The sequence below is a fragment of the Ovis aries genome, chromosome 5, assembly GCF_016772045.2.
Source record: "Ovis aries strain OAR_USU_Benz2616 breed Rambouillet chromosome 5, ARS-UI_Ramb_v3.0, whole genome shotgun sequence".
Classification (NCBI taxonomy): Eukaryota; Metazoa; Chordata; class Mammalia; order Artiodactyla; family Bovidae; genus Ovis; species Ovis aries.
Window position 1 is genome coordinate 16262202 of NC_056058.1, and position 18422 is coordinate 16280623.

The following is an 18422-nucleotide window of genomic DNA, read 5'->3' on the forward strand; positions in this document are numbered from 1 at the left end:
GAGAATAGAAGTTCCGCACAGAAGTTCCCAGAGGAAGGTACCATCAGCCCTGGTTGTCGGTGAGGAAACTGAGTTAGAATGGTTAAGTTACTCCTCCAGGGCAGGTCACACAGCTAGTAAGGAGCAGGGATGGGCATCAACGTGGTCTAACTTCAGAGCCCCCACTTCACCTCTCATCTGTACCACCTATCTTTGATCAGTTAAGGGAGCTGGTGGTGGGTTGAGGCATTCCATTCGCAGGATCCATTTAAAGGCAGAATGGGCACTGGATAAAAGAGAGTCAATAGGACACACCTTATGTATTTGCGAGTTTGGCCCATTCACATTCTTGAACTCAGGGCTCATATTCAGCACCTCCATTTGGATGTCATATCAGATGAAACCCCTATCTTTCTCCCCCAAACCCGCCCACCCTGCCAACTTTCCCCCCTAGTGGTAAATAGCAGGTCCATTGTTTAAAATTACTCAGGCCAGACACCTTGAAGTTGCCCCTGGTGACTTTCTCTCACATGCTGCAGCACATCTTTGTCTGTTCTACCTTCAAAATCTTTCCAGAGAATGACCGCTTCTCACCACTGCTGCTGCCACTGCTTGGTCCTCCCTGCCACCTTCACCCATCTGGCAGATTCCCAACCCAGAAGGCAGGCGACCCCTGCATCCCAAGACCTCCCTGTCCTCCCCTCCCGCCGCTCTCTCCCGACTTGCCCTGCTTTAACTACTCCAGCTTTCTCAGCGCCCGTCTTGCACTCTGTATCCCCCCTCTGTTATGCCGCTGGACCTGCTGGTTCCTCCACTCGAGTCAGTCTTCTCCAGTTGTGGCTCGCTCCTGTACCTCCTCCAAGTTCCTCCTCGCATGTTGCTTTGTTGAGAACTTCTGTTTTAACCACCTATTTTAAATTTTATCCTCATTCCCTATCCCTTTTACTCTGTTTCGTGTTACTCCACAGCACTTACCACCTACCAGCAAGCTGGGTTGACGTGCTTGTCTGACTACCCCTCTTCAAGAATGTACGTTCCATGAGGAGCAGGGTTTCTGTCTGTCATTAATGGATCCCCCACCCCACCCGGATGCAGAGTAGTGCCTGGCGCAGGGTATAGGGATCCAGGGAATGTTCATTGAATGAACGAGTGAGGTGTACCTGTGAGCACAAAGGGAAATACGGATTCTAGTTGTCCAGGGACACCATGTCTAGCATAGGTGCTGGCACATGAGCTGTCAGTGGCGTAGCTGAACTGATCAGTGTATAAAATAGAGACAATGGAATGTTCTGTACTTAAAGTTTTTTTGCCTAGTAAATGCCGCACTCACCTAGTATTTTGCCTCTGACACTAGTTCTGGCCTAGCTGGCCTCAAAGAAGTCAAATCCTAGTGGCCTTTTATGCCTCCCTTATCTCTACCGTCCTTTAGTTGGTTGTCATGTGTTTCTCGACTCTATTTCTGGTTTTGGCTTCTGCAGCCCGCCAGCATGTTTAGTTTCTTATCCTCTGTGTGAACTAGGACTTCCTTTCTATGCATTGTGCAGCCTAGGGGACTGCCCCATACGTGTGCTTTCCCACTTGTCGTTGAAGCTCACACGCCCTCTTGGCTTCTGTCTTTCTGGACTGGGATCCTAAGCAGACCCATCCTTACTCCTGGGCGTCTGTAGAGACAGAAAGCAGCGCACATGATCCTGCTGTGCAACAAGGGTTGAGAACTGCCGGCTTGAGTGGTGCGGTACTGGTTAGGAGGGCCGTACTTGTGTAGAGAGAAGCATTTCCAGATGTGCATCGAGTTCAGTGTCTTGTTGGCTCTCATTGCCATGGTGATCTCTTCAGGGATGGTGACAGCCACTCCCACAACCCTTGCTGGTAGTCCTGTAGTCTGTGACTTTTAAAGTCCTGTTGGAATGTTTCCTAGGAGAGAGAGAGAGTGGGGGGGGCGGGGGGAGGTACACTTGTGTCCTGGAATCTTCTACCCGGCACTTCACTGTTGACACATCCCAAAGTCGTTAACCATCTTGTCTCTGGAGTTATTCTGCCTGGTAGACTGGCATCAGGATGTGAAGGCAGCGTTTGGTTTCTGGTGAAGGTGAAGAAGGTGAGCAGAGCATATTGGAGCTTCAGGAGACCTTGGGTTCTAGATCCCCGCCTTAAAACTTGACACCATATACACATGACGCCTTGCTGGCCTGCAGAGCCACATGGCAGAAACCTGAGAGACGTACAGCACAGGCTTCTCAGCTCTCATCCTCTTGACACGTTGGACCAGATGAGTCTCTGTTGAGGAGCTGTCCTCTGCTGTGCAGGATGCTGAGCGTCCCCACAGCATCTTTGCCTCCATGCGACGCTGGCAGCACGCTCCCTGCCTGGCGCCCCTACCTCAGGGGCCGTGACCATCTTCAGACACAGTATGTCCCCCTCAGCTGAGGCCTGTGGTGTGGCGTGATGGTGGACCCCAGTCTCTGCCCTGGAACTGGGCTTGTGCTTTGACTCTGCCTTGTCCTCTCTGAGTGACTTTGGGCAACTCCTTAACCGCTTTGAGCTTCAGTTTCCTCACCTGTAAAATGAGGATAATGATGATTGTACCTATCACACGGTTGCTCTGAGCCCTGGCTTAATTAATACATATAAATGATTTAGCGCCTATCTCAGCCCAGTAATAAACAGTCAGGAGGAAATGGCAGCTATTTTTATTGTGGAGGGCTTATGTTATAGACACGTTTAGCTGAAGTGCCCAAGGCAAAGTCAGAGAGAGCAAGAAGCGAGTCTGAACGAGGTGGCCTTGGGGCGTGCCCAGGATGGGATGCAGCCAGAGCTGGGCTGTCCATCCTCTTTGGTTCTGTCCTGACTTTGGATCACATGACCGTCTAGCCACGCGCTCCCAGCCTGGGCACTCCAGGCATTTGGGGCCAGAGCATTCTCTGTGCTGCGCTGGGTGTCCTGGGATGCTGATCTGTCTCCCTGGTCTCCACCTGCTAGTTGCAGGCAGCACCCTCCCGCTGTCATGACAACCAGACATGCCAGATGTCGCTCAGGTCCCCTGGTGGCGGGGTGGGGGGCTCCCATGGTTGCCCCCCGTTGAGAACCCCCGATCTGGCCTGACCAGATAGCAGTCCGGAGATTTTCAAGGGTGATTTGCCTTTCTTTACTCATCTGACTTGTTTTTAGCCTTTTGTTTGTTTGGCTTTTGGCCATGCTGTGCAGCATGTGGAATCCCTGACCAGGGATCGAACCCATCTCCCCTGCAGTGGAAGCTCAGTCTTAACCACTGGACTCCAGGGAAGTCCCTCACCTTGTTAATTTCAAACCTAACCCCTGAGAGGATGAGATGCAGCTGACTGTTTATTGATGCGCTAGAATTCCAATTGTTGAAGTTCTCCGTTCACTTGATTCTTACCACCCGCTTGCTCTGCCCTCAACTTAATACTTAGGATAAGTGAGAGACAGTTTTTCAAAGTTTCATGAACTTAAACAATAAACATTAACCCTGAGGTTTGCCCTGCAGAATGTACATTGAACTCCCCCTGCGTCTCACCTGAGGCAGATTAGGGCTGAGGGTGCCGAGCCTTTGTATACTTGGAAGAAAATGTTAAGTTTTGCCCAAGATCCTGTGTACAGACGAAGCATGGTTGTAGTTCTACAAGTTTAAAACTCCACCGTGTCTTCAGCCTGCCTCTCAGTTAGCTGGGAAATGGACTCACCCAGCAGCCCCACTGTGGTTGGTTAGTCACTAAGTTGTGTCCAACTCTTTGCAGCCCCATCGACTGTAGCCACCAGGCTCCTCTGTCCATGGGATTTCCCAGGCAAGAATACTGGAGTGGGTTGCCTTTTCCTCCTCTGGGGGATCTTCCTAACCCAGGGATCAAAGCCAAATCTCCTGACAGGTGGATTCTTTCACACTGTGCCACCATTTCCTGCGGGCATCGTTGGGTATAGGACAGGTCAAGCTCTGCTGTGTGTTTACACGCTGAAGCATCTGGAGAGAGAGAGGTGACAGAAGTAAGGGCAGAGCTTTGAATGGTATTGGGAGGGGGGCGGTGTTTGGGCCTGGCGAAGAGGGTGTTATAGGTACCAGTCGAATTCCCACCTGAGTTCAGAGACAGAGAATGGTCTGGAGTAAAGTGGGAGATGGGGGCCGTTTGGGGAGCAGTAGGATGCGTCTGGGGGACTTGGACAGGGCCTGTTTCTCATGTGATGGGAGCTGCCTGACAAAGGCAACGGGCAGAGGTAGCTGCTGCCGCCTCGCCGAGCCTCTGGCAGGTAGCTCTCCATGGTACTTTGAAGCGAGCAGGAGGCAAGATCTGGTGGTGGTGGCGCCAGCAGCAAGCAGCAGGGGTTCTCTGTTTTGTTTGGACGTTTGTTTTGCCGCCTTCCTGTGATCCCGTGGAGCCCTGTCCAGCGTGGCTGTGCGCTCCTTGGTGGGAAGCTAGGCCGCTCAGGGCCGCAGAGCAGGTGAGGCCCCCGAGTGTCCACACCTGCTGCAGCTGTGTAGCCCTCGCTGCGAGTCCTGACCCCGACTGCACTTCACGCTTACTTTAAGGAGGTTGTGGAGGAAAACTAGAACCAACCCTTGGCTGCACCGTCGGAGATGGCTGGAGGAGGCCAGGAGGTCTGCGATGTCTAGGACCCCACCGGTTTTCTGCAGCACAGAGCCAGAGTCAAAAACCCCAGGCAGGAGTTGTGACCTCACTTCCAGGACAAACAGTATGTAATTTGGTCCATTGGGTTTGTCTTTGTTTGCTGTTAGTTAGGAACAGAGTAAGGATTCTAAGGCCTTAGGGGAAAGAACAATCCAGATTTCTGATCTCTCTTGGAAAACAGCACCAGCCTCAGCTGGTGTTCCTGCCTGGCAGTGATGTGCCAGGATTGAGGCACAGCGCCGCCTTGAGACAGGCTGTGCTTCCCAGTCACCACAGGCAGCCTCCGCCCCCTGCCCCGCCCCCCCAGCCCCCTGCCGCCCCAGCCAGCTGGGAACCTGCCTGCTCCCCCCTCCCCAGGCCTGCCTGACCTCGGCTGGCCTGTGGGCTTCAGTCCAGTGGCTCTAGCACCTCTCAGATGTGTTCAGAGCACTGGGTGCTCCGTGGCAGAGACCCTCAGCAGACGGGTCTTGGCGGTCTATCATTAATTCAGGATTCTGTGCACTCGAAATGCTAGTGCTCAGAGCAGCGTTTCTCCAAGATAGTCCAGGGGCACTGGGAGTTTTTCAAGGGGACTTTTCAACCTTTTCAAGGGGACTGCGAGTTCAAAACTATTTTCATAACAATGCAAAGGCATCATTTGCCCTTTTCACACTCCTTGTGAATGGATGGTGCTGTTTTTTCCCAGAGGTTGTATAGTGTAACAGATGGGCTGCAGAAGCAGATAAGAAAACCTGGCTGTCTCCTGTTAAGCCAGATGTTAAAACATGTGTCCAAATATAAAATAATGTCCCTCTTCTCCCTAGTGTTTTTATTTGTTTCAAAAATAGTTATTATTCATAAAAGTGTGTTATCTAGATATTATTATCTTAAGTAAATTAACTAATTTCTGATGTTTCTTAGTTCAGTTTCTAACATGTTATCATCGTTTAGTCACTCAGTGTGTCCAACTCTTTGTGACCCCGTGGACTGTAGCCCACCAGGCTCCTCTGTCCAGGCAAGAATACTGGCATAGGTTGCTGTTTCCTTCTCCAGGTTCTAACATGGTACATATCAGTAGCTGTAGCTCACATTTACCGAAATTCTTGGGCATCCTCAATAACTTCCAAGTGTGGAAAGGGGTCCCAAGGTCAAAAAGTTTGAGAAACGCTGGCTTGGGCCAGTGGAGCCCAGTGTGAAGGGCCTGAGTGGGGCCTGTACAGGGTCTGTGGGACTTTCTCCCCTGTCTCAGGCCTCGCAGGAATCTTAGACTGGAGCTGACAGGCAGCCTCCAGCTGATAGCTTGTGGCATAGTTGGAAGTGCTCTAGGTTTGTGTCTCATCTCTGTCACTTACTTGCCCAGGATCTTGGGCAAATTGTTTGACCTCAGGTCCTGCATCTGTAAAATAGGAACGGTGCGCTCTAGTCTGCGGATTGTTGTGAAGGAACACATGGCGGGTGATCAGCCCACTAGCGTGTGGGGAGCCGTATCGGTTCCTGCTGTTAGTCTGCTGATGGATCCTAGGGAGAGAGAAAGCTCCTTTCGGGCCATAGCCAAGTTTCATTGGTGCTGGTAGGAGCTGTCCTCCAGCTGCACTGTGTCTCGTGGGATGTTTGGTAGTGTCCCTGGTCTCTACCGAAATGTCTCCGGATATTGTCAGATGTCCCCTTGGGGGCAAAGTCACCACCGTTTGAGTACCCCTGGGTTAGGGGATTCTGTTGACCTCCCCCTACCTGCCCCCCCCACACACACACGACTGTGTGGCATAGTCATCTCTACTGAAGTCCTGAGATGCTGCACACATTTAAATATACAGACTGAGTCGGGAGGGAGAGGAGGTTATTCACAGAAGCTGGGGTGCCACCCTGATTTGTGCCATCTGACACACTGAGAATTTACTTCAGTGTACAGCATGAGCTAGGGATCTAACCCGGCCTCCTTGTACATAATCAATGTGTGGTTTCTCAACCTCTGCACAGTTGATGTGTGGGTGGCTCATCCTCTGGGCTTGGGGGGGTCATCCTGTGTACAGTGGGATGCTGGTCAGCATTGTGATCTCTGTTTACCAAATGCCGAATGCCGTTAGCAGCTCCTGCCCTCATGGGAACCAAAAATGTTCAGACATCACCCAGTGGGAGGGAGGGGGGCAAATAAAACTGTCCAGGAGTAAATTGTTTGCCAGCTAGAGCTTAGGGCTCACCCTGCCGACCTTTTTTTTCCCATATGGCCTCTTGGCAGCCGTTGGCATCATGGTGTGATGGACTTCATGTCCCAGTTAAGGGGAACAGTGTTTTCCATGACCTTCAGCACTGTTCCAAGTTCAAGATGAGGGCCTTCCAAGATGCTCTGTGTTTGAGCAATCCCCTTGCACAGGGGTTGAAGCTCAGGGCCGGGTCTGTTGGAAGAGTCGGCCTGTCCCAATGTGCCCACCTCCAGCCACTGAGTCTCAGAGCCTAGCTCATGCTTCCCAGTGGGTCATTCTGACTCCCCGGGCACCTGTTCTCCTGACAGAGATGATAGTGGTTTCTCCACGCCCTGTTCAGGAGGCAAGCCTCACTTTTGCATCGTATTTTAAATGCCTTTGCTAAATTAAACATCCTCCAGGCTGGCCACACCGGATTTCAGGAATTCGTCAGCCCAGAATGAACGCCTGTGTTGTATCTGTCACAGCACAGCAAGCTTGGGCAAAATAGTTCCAGAGAATGTGGCCTCTACCATGGCAGGAGTTAGAAAAGAAGGCCCCCTGTGCTCAGAGGAGAAAGAACCTTTTGCAGCATTGAGTGGCCATAGGGAATCTGAGCACCCAGGGCCTGGGTCACGCATCATCCGTGCCACATGGATGGGACCCCTGTTCATGGAGTCTTGTTGTCAGAGTGAGGGTCCTGTCAGCCGCTGAGCGAGCGGACCATGCTTCCACAGCCTCGCACGGTCGTCTCAGCCCTCCCCCAGCTCAGACACTGGAGGCTGTGTCCCCAGAACAGTCAGACTCCCATCCACCGGAGATCTCTTCTCCTCACCACCCCCAGTGACCTTATTAAAAACATCCCAGCACACCAAGATGGGAAAGATTGCCCGAGGACCCCTGCCAGGGTGGGGTGGGATGTGAATGCGGCACCTCCACTCACTCCTCACCACACACCCCCTCCCTCCCCACTCCCACTCCCCCCCCTCCCCCCAGGAGCTCTTGGCTCACTAGGCCTCAGGGTTCTTCCTGCCCTTTGTTCATTCACGCTGAGGCCCCGCCCCCGCGGCCAGGTACTCTGCCTCCGCCTGGCTCACTCCGTCACCCACCCAATGCCCCCTTGTGACCCCTGCACGCCTCTGCTTCATGTTTTTCCTTCCCTCTTCCCACTAGAAGAGGGCTGTGGCCTCATCCACCTTTCGTCCTGTCTCTGGCCCCTGGGCCTTTGTGGGTGCTCAGGAGGTCGCACTGCTGCGAGCAGGGCTTGGCCGGTGGACTGGCCAATCATCTCAGTGATTCTCTCGGCCTCAGAAGGGTTCCAGGGATTCTGAGAGATGGAGAGTGTGTGGTCAGGCCGCCCTTGGAGAGGGACTGGCAACTGGAGTTGAGTCCAGGACCCACGCTTTGAGATGGCGTTCGTGTATCTGCAGTGTCCTGTGTGTAATTAGAGTAAGATAATAAAGCCAGCCGGTTCCCGAGCTCTGGATGTGCGTCTTTGGGTCCAGTCCTTCTGAACCGACAGAGTGGGGGTCCCATCTGCGCTGACAGACACAGGCACGTGTGGAGAGAGTTCACCTGCAGGGGATCCCAACCCCGGGTGGTGGAGGCCCACCTGAACGCACACAGAACCCAGTGCCCGCGTTCCCAGGTTTCCTTGGTTAGTCTGCAGCCTCTGCAGAGGTCTTGTAGTCCTGAGATTGCCCTTGGGAGCTGTCCCCCTTCATGCCCAATCTCAGCTCAGCCGTGCTCTTGTCATGCCATCTAGTGGTAGAACAGAGAACTACTGTCGAAGCTGGCTCCCTGGTTTCTTGGTTGCTGTAGGTGAGGTTGCTGACTTTGGTTTAGTAATAGGCGAATGGGGTTTTTCTGGGATTTAAGGCCCAGGGGTATGCACAGTGCAGGGTGTGCCCCAGGATCTTGTAGTCTGAGTGGATGGGGCAAGGATGGGAAGGTCGTAGGGGTCTGCCGGGCCGATAGTTCTAGAAGAGAAGGCGGCAGATGTAGCTTGGCCCGAGAGGTTGTGAGGGATGTGAGGCGTCCAACTTGGAAGTCAGGCTTAGGGTTCTGATCCCACCCCCGCTATGGGGACCCATCATGACTTAGGGCACCCATCTCTCCAAGGCCTCCCAGTCTGGCTCTGTGATTTGCAAATCAGAGATGATAAATGATTTCTCTGCCATGGGGCTGTGATGACACTGAATGAGATGGAGTGTGTGAAGTGCCAGGGTCTAGGAAGGGCCACTGAACAAATATGAGCCATTTGTCATCCCTGCTGTTGTCAGGGTAAGGTTGGAGCCCTGAGCAGTGGCTTGATCTCAGTATGTGAAGGTCACGGTGTGAGGAAGAGCATTCCAGAAAGAAGGGATAAGATCATCATCTCCCAGCCTGTGCTCCTGTGGTCTCTGTGAGACCAGTTGAGAGCTGCCTGAGGCAAAACACATTCGAACACCAAAAAAGGAACGAAGGGGCCCACACCCCACAGTGGCTGGGCTGTGGGGCCGCGGAGTCTGCGGGGCATGAGATCAGAGGCGTCGCCTAGCAACAGCACGATGGAGATCAGTTCCATTCTTCACTGGAGAATTAGCTGGTGGACAGTGTTGACACATTGGTGACAAATTCACCTTTATGTTGCTGCACCGAACTGTTTATAATAATTCCTGAGAAAAGAACGGCTCGAAGGGTTGAGATAGTAAGTATCGGGGGATTAAAGCGGTTGCCACGTATTAACAGACCGTTGTTTGTGCTGGCAAGATGCTTTCCATATTTTTTGCACAGATAAGAAGATTAAGCCACATCAGCCCAGGATTAAAGCTCATTTCGCACAAGTACCTTACTGACATTTTGGTCAAGAATTGTAAGTGGCTTTCCAGATGGGAGCTGTTTCCTGGCAGGTGTTGGAGACATCATTTTAGTAGGGGGATAAACAGAACAGGCCAAGGTGGTCCAGTGTGCTCTCTGGGGTCTACAGTTTCTTCTGTTGAGTTTAACAGACGTCCTCAGGCACAGGCAGTCAAGCCGCCACGGGGGGGTGCCAGAGCTTGTCATGGAGCAGCCGCCCGTGGTTTCTGTGTACATACCTCCCTGCACGGCACAGTGGAGAAGGAAAGCCTGCGTGCGGGGGTGAGAGAGAGAGAGAGAGAGAGAGAGTGTGTGTGTGTGTGTGTGTGTGTCTCCAGCTTAGACAGTGGAAGTGTTACACAGAACATCCCACGGTTAAACGTTTGACAGATGAAGACGGCGTGGCTTGCCTCTCCGTGGAGCATGCACCTCGGAGTGGGTCTTCATTTTTTCTCTGAGGACCATAAGGATCTGCCCTTGGCTTAACTGCATGCTTGCTCATCCGAAGCAGATGGTCTCGTGACTTGGTGAAAGCCCACCGCTCACCGGCTAGTTTCTTTGGGACTCTTCCAGAGATGTCTGTCTAGAATGTTCACTGTAGCTGCTTTATTCCTGATGTTACTTCTCAAAAGAAAAGTCTCAGTGTCTCAGCTTCGAGGCCCTCCTAAGCGGGAGAGATGGGAGGAAACAGGCTAGGGTAGTGACTTTCTCCCTTTTGCCCCTGCGGTGGGGGGATAGCAGTGGAGGTCAGGGGCCAGAGTCAGACCTGCCTGGGTTGGAGGCCCAGCCCCACCTTGGACAAGTCACTTGGCCTGAGTCTCCGTTTCCTGTTCTGTAAACTAAGGACCTGCCCTTTCAGGTGGTTGTGAAGATTCAGGACAGTGTTGCCAGCAAAGCACTGAGCACCTGCCTGGTCCATCAGTACCCCACAATCAGTGACCACTGATGGGTGAGACCATCTGAGGGTCTGGACACCCCATCTGGAGTGTTCTTGCTGTGACTGCATGGCAGAGGCTGGGAGGCGTTTAAAGATGGGTCTCCCAAGACCTGTGTCACCCTGGAGGGTTGGGACACACACCCTCCTACCACGGGGCTGCCGCTGCAGTCCAGGCCAGCTCCTTGCATCTGGGCAGCTGCCGCCACCCACCCTTTCCCTCGGGACTCCTCCACCGTAGACTGGCTTCAGGTCTGTACCTGCTCCATCCCCCTTTCCTGCTGCATCAGAAATAGACACACAAGTCATTTTGTTTTAAGGGTTTTACCACCAGTCATTCTCTGGGCAGAAAAGACACCAGTGAACCCTCCCTGTCCCCTGCCCTGCCTGTAGCGGTGGTGTCAGAAAGCCCACGGTTTTAAATCTGTCAAGCATGACACTTTGTAAAACTCTCCTCTTCTTTCTGACCCTCCTCACCTCCTCTTTCAGGAGACAGTTTAAGGGGCCCTCTTCCTGACAGAGGTGTCACACAGATAACAGAGGTGCCTTCAGGGTGGGGCTTTTACAGCTTCCCACACAGGCACCCAGCCATCTGAGGACTTTCCCCCAACCTGGGCCCTGGGTCAGTAGTTTGTGCTTTAGGAGAAGGACCTGGCTCCTCGGTGATCGCTTTCTTACCCAGAGACCTCCACTCCCAACTGAGAGGATGGTTTATGGACCCTTGGGTCCAGAGGCGGCCTGCACCTCAGGGACCCCCTGACTTCTTCACAGCCATCTTACTTCCTTTACTCAACAAAGAAACTAGCCGCCTAAGTGTTATTGGTGCTTACCTTCCAGGAGCGTCTCCCCTGGGCTGTGCAGTCACGGGGGGTTGCCCCCCGCTCCTCTCACCCCGGGCTGGGGCGTTTCCCACCCTGACCTTCCTCGAGTTCCTCCAGTGCATGCCTCCCTGCTCCTGGCTGCCTGGCCAAGTGCTGCTCCGCCTTCTGCTTAGAGGCGCTTCCTCCAGAAGCCTTCCCTGATGGGCTGCTCCTCTGCAGCCTCACCGGCTTGGGTGCCCCAGCCCTGCACTCTGTGCTTCCTCTCTGTTGTAATGTTCAACTAAGTCTGAAGTCGGCTCCTGGCAGGCAGGGGACGTGTCTCTCTGTGTCACCACCACACCCTAGAAACCCTCTTGAGGCAGGGGTAAGGGCTTTCCCTGGCTGGGAGCTGGGATCACAGTTGGGCTGGGGTAGCCCCCTGGGGCCCTGGAGCTGAGGAGGGCTGTGTGGGGGACAGTGGAGGAGGGGTTCAGACCAAGAGCAGCCACCTTGGACTTGGCATCGGCACCTTGGAAAGCTGAGGTGAGGCGGGCACCCCCAGTGCATCCCTGACAGTAGTACCCACTCTGTCCAGAGGAGGGCCATTCTTCCGGGTGACTTAGGGTTCTGAATCCCGCCCCACTTCACACAGCAGTGCTGACTGCAGTTACCCACTGTTCTCAGGCCTCGTCACAGGTGTTCTTGCAAAGGGTTCTCTGGTCAGATAGTTTTGGGTAACATTTAAAACACCTGGTGGACAGACTCTGCACTAAATAGCATGCATCTGATTAACCTTTTACTGTCTTAGGTCTTTGTGGTGGCCTTAGTCTCTACAAATCTGTGGAGGTGGTTTTCTCTTCACGCATGGAAGGAGAGCTGGGCTGGGATTCCAGGCACTCCCTGGAAGCCTCATTGCCCCGTCCCCCTTGTTCAGTTGCTATGTTGTGTCTGGACTGAGGCACCCCAGGCTTCCCTGTTCTTCACTATCTCCTGGCGTTTATTCAAACTCATGTCCACTGAGTCAGTGATGCTATCTAACCATCTCATCCTCTGTTGCCCTCCTCTTCTTTCGCCTTCCGTCTTTCCCAGCATCAGGGTCTTTTCCAATGAGTTGGCTCTTCTCATCAGGTGGCCAAAGTATTGTTGCTTCAGCTTCAGTTCCTCCAATGAATATTCCAGACTGATTTCCTTTAGGAATGACTGGTTTGACCTCCTTGCAGCCCAAAGGACTCTCAAGAGTCTTCTCCAGCATCACAGTTCAAAAGCATCAGTTCTTTGGTGCTCAGCCTTCTTTATGGTCCAACTCTCACATCTATACATGACTACTGAAAAAAACCATAGCTTTGACTAGACGGATCTTTGTCAGCACAGTGATGTCTCTGCTTTTTGTTATGCTCTCTAGATTTGTCATAGCTTTCCTTCCAAGGAGCAAGTGTCTTTTACAATTTCATGGCTGCAGTCACTGTCCGAAGTGATTTTGGAGCCCAGGAAAAATAAAACCTGTCACTGCTTCCACTTTTTCCCCTTCTCTTTGCCATGAAGTGATGGGACTGGATGCCATGATATTAGTGTTTTAAATGTTGAGTTTTAAGCCAGCTTTTTCACTCTCCTCTTCACCCTCATCAAGAGTCTTCTTTAGTTCCTCTTCACTTTCTGCTATTAGATTGGTATCATCTGCATATGTGACATTGTTGCTATTTCTCCAGGTCTTTATTCCAGCTTGTGATTCATTCAGCCTGGCATTTCGTACGATGTATTCTGCATATAAGTTAAATAAGCAGAGTGACAATATACAGTCTTGATGTACTCTTTTCCCAATTCTGAACTAGTCCGTTGTTCCATGTTTGGTTCTAACTGCTGCTGCTTGACCTGCATATAGGTTTTGTCAGGAGACAGGTAGAGTGGTCTGGTATTCCTATCTCTTTAAGAATTTTCCACGGTTTATTGTGATCTGCACAAAAGCTTTAGCATAGTCAGTGAAGCAGAAGTAGATGTTTTCTGGAATTCCCTAGCTTTCTCTGTGATCCAGCGAATGTTGGCAGCTTGTTCTGGTTCCTCTGCCTTTTCTAAATCCAGCTTGCGCATCTGGAAGTTCACTTGAGAAAGCAGAGCTGGGCTGGGGTCTCAGGCATACCTTAGGAGCCTCGTTGCCATTGTCCCCACTCCTTCCCCACCCTGGGATCTCAGTCTCCTGTGTGATGGTGCTCATCTGGTGACCGCACAGGTGGTGACCCGGGCCAGTTGAAGACCAGCCTGCCTGGAGGAGGGCACGTGTGTGTTGTCGTGAAGTCAGGACTGATCTATGGGTTACAGGCTTGGGGCCCTGAAGTGGATGAGCGGAAATGAAACTCGCGTGGCTCTGGTACTCTGTGTCTTTGGTAGAGAACTGACTGAAGTTCATGACTGCCAAACCTGCCATCCAAGGGGTCTCCCTGGCCCCAGTGGCAGCATTGCGCTTGCTTTGTGACTGTGTGTCGATCACATGTCAGGTATGAGACTGCGTTTGGCTGTGAACAGGCAGAGGCTCTCAGGAAGCTTATGGTCCAGGGGTAGACGCAGCCGGTGAGCAAATAACCTGCCCCGCCCTGTCCCACCGCCACCTGGAGCCCCCAGGCTCCGCCGTGCCAGGCCGCATGTACACACACCCCCTCTGCTTTCACAAGATGTTTTACCCTGAAGTTTTCTGCCCCCAGTTTCCTCGTCCTCGTTTTTCCCATGGTGCCTTGCACCGAGTAAGGGCTTCATCTGCCTATGTGATTACATGGCAGCTGGTACTCCCACAGGAAGAAGGGTGGGGCGGGGGGGGGGGTTCAGTGCAGACATGACGGACAGTTCTCACCCTCCACGCACCGGGTCATGGGGGCACAAAGCTATTCTGGGGGCTGTCTGTGGTCTCTCAGACTCCCTGACAGGCAGCCTTGGTGTCACCCATGCAGATATAAGCCAGAGCAGGCTTCAGGAGCCCAGTTCAAACTGGGAGCTTCCCAGGGGAAGCAGTGTCAGCACCTGGGGAAGAGAAGGCGAGACTGTCTTCCCGGCAGAGGGACTAAAGCGGGCGAAAGTCCCAAAGTGACAGAAGCATGGAGCACACGGGGACCAGGGCTCGTCAGTGTCCCAGTCACGGTCGGCGGGGCTGGCCTGTGCAGAGGGCCTATGCCTCAAGTTGGGGAGGATGTTGCCAGGTTGTAAGCGTGAGTTTCGCACCAGTAGTTTCAGCAGCCACCCCAAGGGGTGAGGGTAGAGGCGGGAAAAGACGGGAGGTCTCAGCCGTGACCGTGGAGGTAAGGAGGGCGGATCCACTCACAGAGCCCAGAGCCCTGTGTGCCCCTCGCTGCCCTCTGCCCCCAGCTGCTCCAGAAGGCACTGGGCAGACCCCGTGAGCCACAGCCAGCCCCCTGCCGAAACCAGTTCCCCTCCCACCCCGCCCTGGGGGCCCCCGGGCAGCTCCTCCCGGGGCCTCTAGTCACAGCACCAAGGAGCTCTTCCTCTGCTGTCTGCATGCTGCTTCTCTCAGGCCTCCTTACAGCCCAGCGTGGCGCTCATTTTCTCAGTGCCCCTCCCCTTACTCGCCCCTCCCTCAGTTACTTGTTGAGTCCCTTCAGGGTGCCCAGGGCTGTTCTCGGGCTTTGGGACAGGAGGGGAGCAAGGCAAGGCCTCCCATCTCATGGAGTTGGTGTCTTACTCGGGCCGAGAGGCCCTAACCCTGCACGCGCACACAGGCACACACACGCGCACACACACACACACACAGTGTGACAGGTGGTAGTGCTGCTATGAGAGCAAGCAGGCATCCTGTCTTCCCTGGGAGGCCCGTCCCGGGTTTCTTCTCCAGGCGACTGTGTGTTTAGTGAGGTCTGCAATGGCTAGGCCTCCCCTTTCAGGGCAGAAATCAAGCTCAGGCTGGCTTAAGCAAAAGTCAACATTTGCTGGCTTAACTGAAGAGTCAGGGTGGGAGGTGGGGTTAGCTTTGGGCCTGCTGACTGGGGGCCTCCAGCCCAGCCTCCAGGGCTCCGTTTCCTTCTCCACCCCCAGCTTTGCTCCCAGCTGCGTTGGCTCGGCTCCAGCTCCCCTTGTGGCGACACTCAGCCGCTGGCAGCCCTGGGATCCTCTCCCACCAGCTTAGCAGCCCCAGCAGAGCAAGGGGGCCCCTTCCCCGGCAGCTCTGGCGAAAGTCCCGGGCCTGAGTGCCGTCACTGCCAGCAGTCTGGCCTCGCTGCCGTGCCTCGTGCCCCCTAGGCCAGGGCAAACAGCATCTCCCCTCTGGCCTGGAGCCAGGGCTGTAGGAAGTGGGCCTTGGGCTGATGCCAGCTCCTTCCTGCGTGCCCCCAGCCTTGCAGCTGGCCTGGAGCAGAATGCGGAAGTAAGGCTGGGACCCGGGCCTGCAGCCCTCGATGCTGGGCTTGTCGGGCAAAGGGCAGTGGCAGGTGTCTGGCCATCCCCATGGTAGATGTGTGTGTGGAAAAGCTGCTGCTGTCCCCAGAGTCCCTGCAGCTCACCTTCGCTGTCACTTACTGCCCAGCAGTAAGCACGTTCATTCTTCTTCGTTCACCTGGGTTTGTGGAGCTGCACATCTGTGCTGGGAGATCCTTCCACGCCCCCCACTCTCCTGCCCTGTGGCACTGCAGACTCTGAGCTGTCACTCACCCCAGTGGTGGCGGCGTGGGCTGCACCTGGTGAGGACTGTCGTGGTGAATCTGACTCGGGTGCCAGAGTGAGTGAGGCAGTGGAGGAAACGGTCACCATCAGTGGGCCATGGTCCCAAAGTGCAGATGGGCGTCTGTCCTGCTCCTCTGCGGCGTGGGAGTTTTGGGGGTGGGGCGGGCACAGTGTCCTGAGGCCATTTCCCCGCACCTTGTCCCCACACCCTCCTCTTCAATATGGGTGGTCGCCATCGCCCCTTCCCCACACTCTGGTCTCTCTGTGCTTTCCTCCCCCCACCCCCTTCACAACTGCCCCACCTCCTTACATCGCCACCATCTGCCTCTCAGGCTGCCCGTCACCTCAGGAGCCGCCTTCACACCTGTCCCTCCATTCCGGGCTCCTCTGCTGAGGCTTCAGCTCAGCCTCCTCTCCCAAGATGCCCCAGACCCTACCCTCCGACCAGGTGCCCGCGAGTGCCCTCGTGGCCTGCGAACCGCACACCCATCCTGCCGGGTAAAGGCTGTGCTAGTGCGGGCTCCTGGCTCAGCCCGGGACTCAGGCAGGGGAAGGGCTGTGCAGATGCTGCCCAAGTTCATAACAACACCCCCCTGCCCCCGCTTCCCATCCATGCCACCCCCCACAGAGCTCAGGAGCACACCCAGAGCCCTGCACTCAGGCCCCAGACAGAAAGGCGGTGCCCGCTCCAGCGGGTGGCAGAGGGCCAGGGACGTGGCCCCTCAGACGGAAGACCAGTGGTGCTGACTGAGGACGACTGGCGGCAGCCGTCTCCTGGCCCAGTGACAGTGTCCCTGAGCTTCTCCCTCCAGCAGCGGCTGTGCAGGCTGGGCTTCTCAGTCCTCACAGCGCCGCACTCTTCCCTAACTCCTCACAGCTCCACACTCTTCCTTAACGGGCGCTCACTGAGACGCCCCGGTGGGGACGCAGAGCTGACTTGAGCTCAGTAATCCTCCAAAGAGCGTGTGCCTTGTGGGCAGAGGTTGTGGATGGGTTGCCCCCGGCCCCAGCTGGCCTGCAGATTTGAAAACAAACATTTTAAACCTGCGGACTTCCAGTGACATGGCCGTTCTAAGCCAGTCTCGAAACTGTTTATTGGTGTGTACATGCACACAGAAAGATGCACATAGCTTTACACGCTGAACACTGCACATTTATATCGAGAAACTGTTTTCTAGGTGATCCGATGATCATTCGAGTTACTAGTTTTATATTGGATTTGTGTTTTGTTTTTAACTTATCACAAACAAATGTAGCTGTGTTTACTGTATGAATACAGTGTTGGGGGGAAAAACACCAATTTTTCTTTTTGCAGAAAAGCCTGCCATTGCTCCGCCTGTCTTTGTGTTTCAGAAGGAGAAAGGACAAAAGGTAAGGGGCCGGTATGTTCTCCCATCCCCTCTTCCCCCACCACCTCCCCCCGAAGGTCGCAGCGCCGCCATGGGGCTCAGGGAAGAAGGCCTGGTGGCCTTAGGTTTACCATGGCCCAGGGTTAACAGAGGGTGTGTGGACAAGGCTCAGAGACCCTGTTAAGAAACAGAGAGAGAGCGCTTCCTTCTAATTCACTGTTGAAGTACTGCTGTGCATCAGGGAACCTGGTAGGAGGGAAGGAAGGTGGGAGGAGAGGGGAGGAGCAGGAGCAGTGCTGAGTAAGGAAAAACAGGACCTTTACCGCGTTTAGGGGAGTTTTTGGCCTCAGCCAATTTGGCGTAAGTGCATTTAGAATAATTGGCAGCCGGCTTGCATCATGCGTTCACTGCCTGTCCTTAAAGGTTGCTTTACGTTTCTGCTTGGCTCTGTTGTTGGAGATACTTCACCAAATTCATGGTAAAGAGTTTGCGCGCCTGGAGGGCGAGGCAGTGCCTTCCCATGTGTGGTCCTTGTCATGTGTGGTCATTCACCTTGAAGTCATCAGGCCGTGTCCCTCCCTGATGGGGCAGCGTGGAAGGTTGGGGTTGTGTCTCGAGTTAGTCGATGTTCTGTGATGACCCAGGGGTATATGGGGACTCTCCCTATTTGTCAAAAAAACGTGGACAGTGCCTGTCCTCGTGCCCGGGGACAGCAGGTGTGATGTCATGGCCACGGCAATGTCTCAGAGTGAGCTCTGCACTGCGTTGACACCAGTATTCTGAAATCTGTGTGCGTCTCGTTAGTGAGGACAGCCTCTGAGGGGCCCCTCGGCTCTGGACTCATGACCCACAGACCAGGTGGGTCCTCCCGAAGGTGACTGGCCCTGAGGCTGGGGGCTGCTGGCAGCCGAGCCGCTGCCTGTAGACCCTGCCCCGTGGTCTGAGAAGAGGCCAGTCTTCTCCCTGTGTGCGGTGCAGCGTTCGAGGGCTGTGGGGAACGGTGCTAGTGTGGGGGCAGGGGCGGGGAGGAGCGGCAGCTGCCCTGAGACCCCCACACCCCCTGGCAG

General features: G+C 54.3%; 1 protein-coding gene across 4 annotated transcripts in view; it reads left to right on the forward strand.

Annotated features, from left to right (window-relative positions):
- RANBP3 (RAN binding protein 3) overlaps positions 1-18422 on the forward strand; it is a 50618-nt gene that overhangs the window by 1091 nt on the left and 31105 nt on the right. For all 4 annotated transcript variants that reach the window (XM_027969793.2, XM_027969794.2, XM_027969795.2 and 1 more), the window contains exon 2: positions 17322-17377. In XM_027969793.2, coding sequence (XP_027825594.1) covers positions 17322-17377 — 56 coding nt within the window. The remainder of the gene's footprint in view (positions 1-17321; positions 17378-18422) is intronic.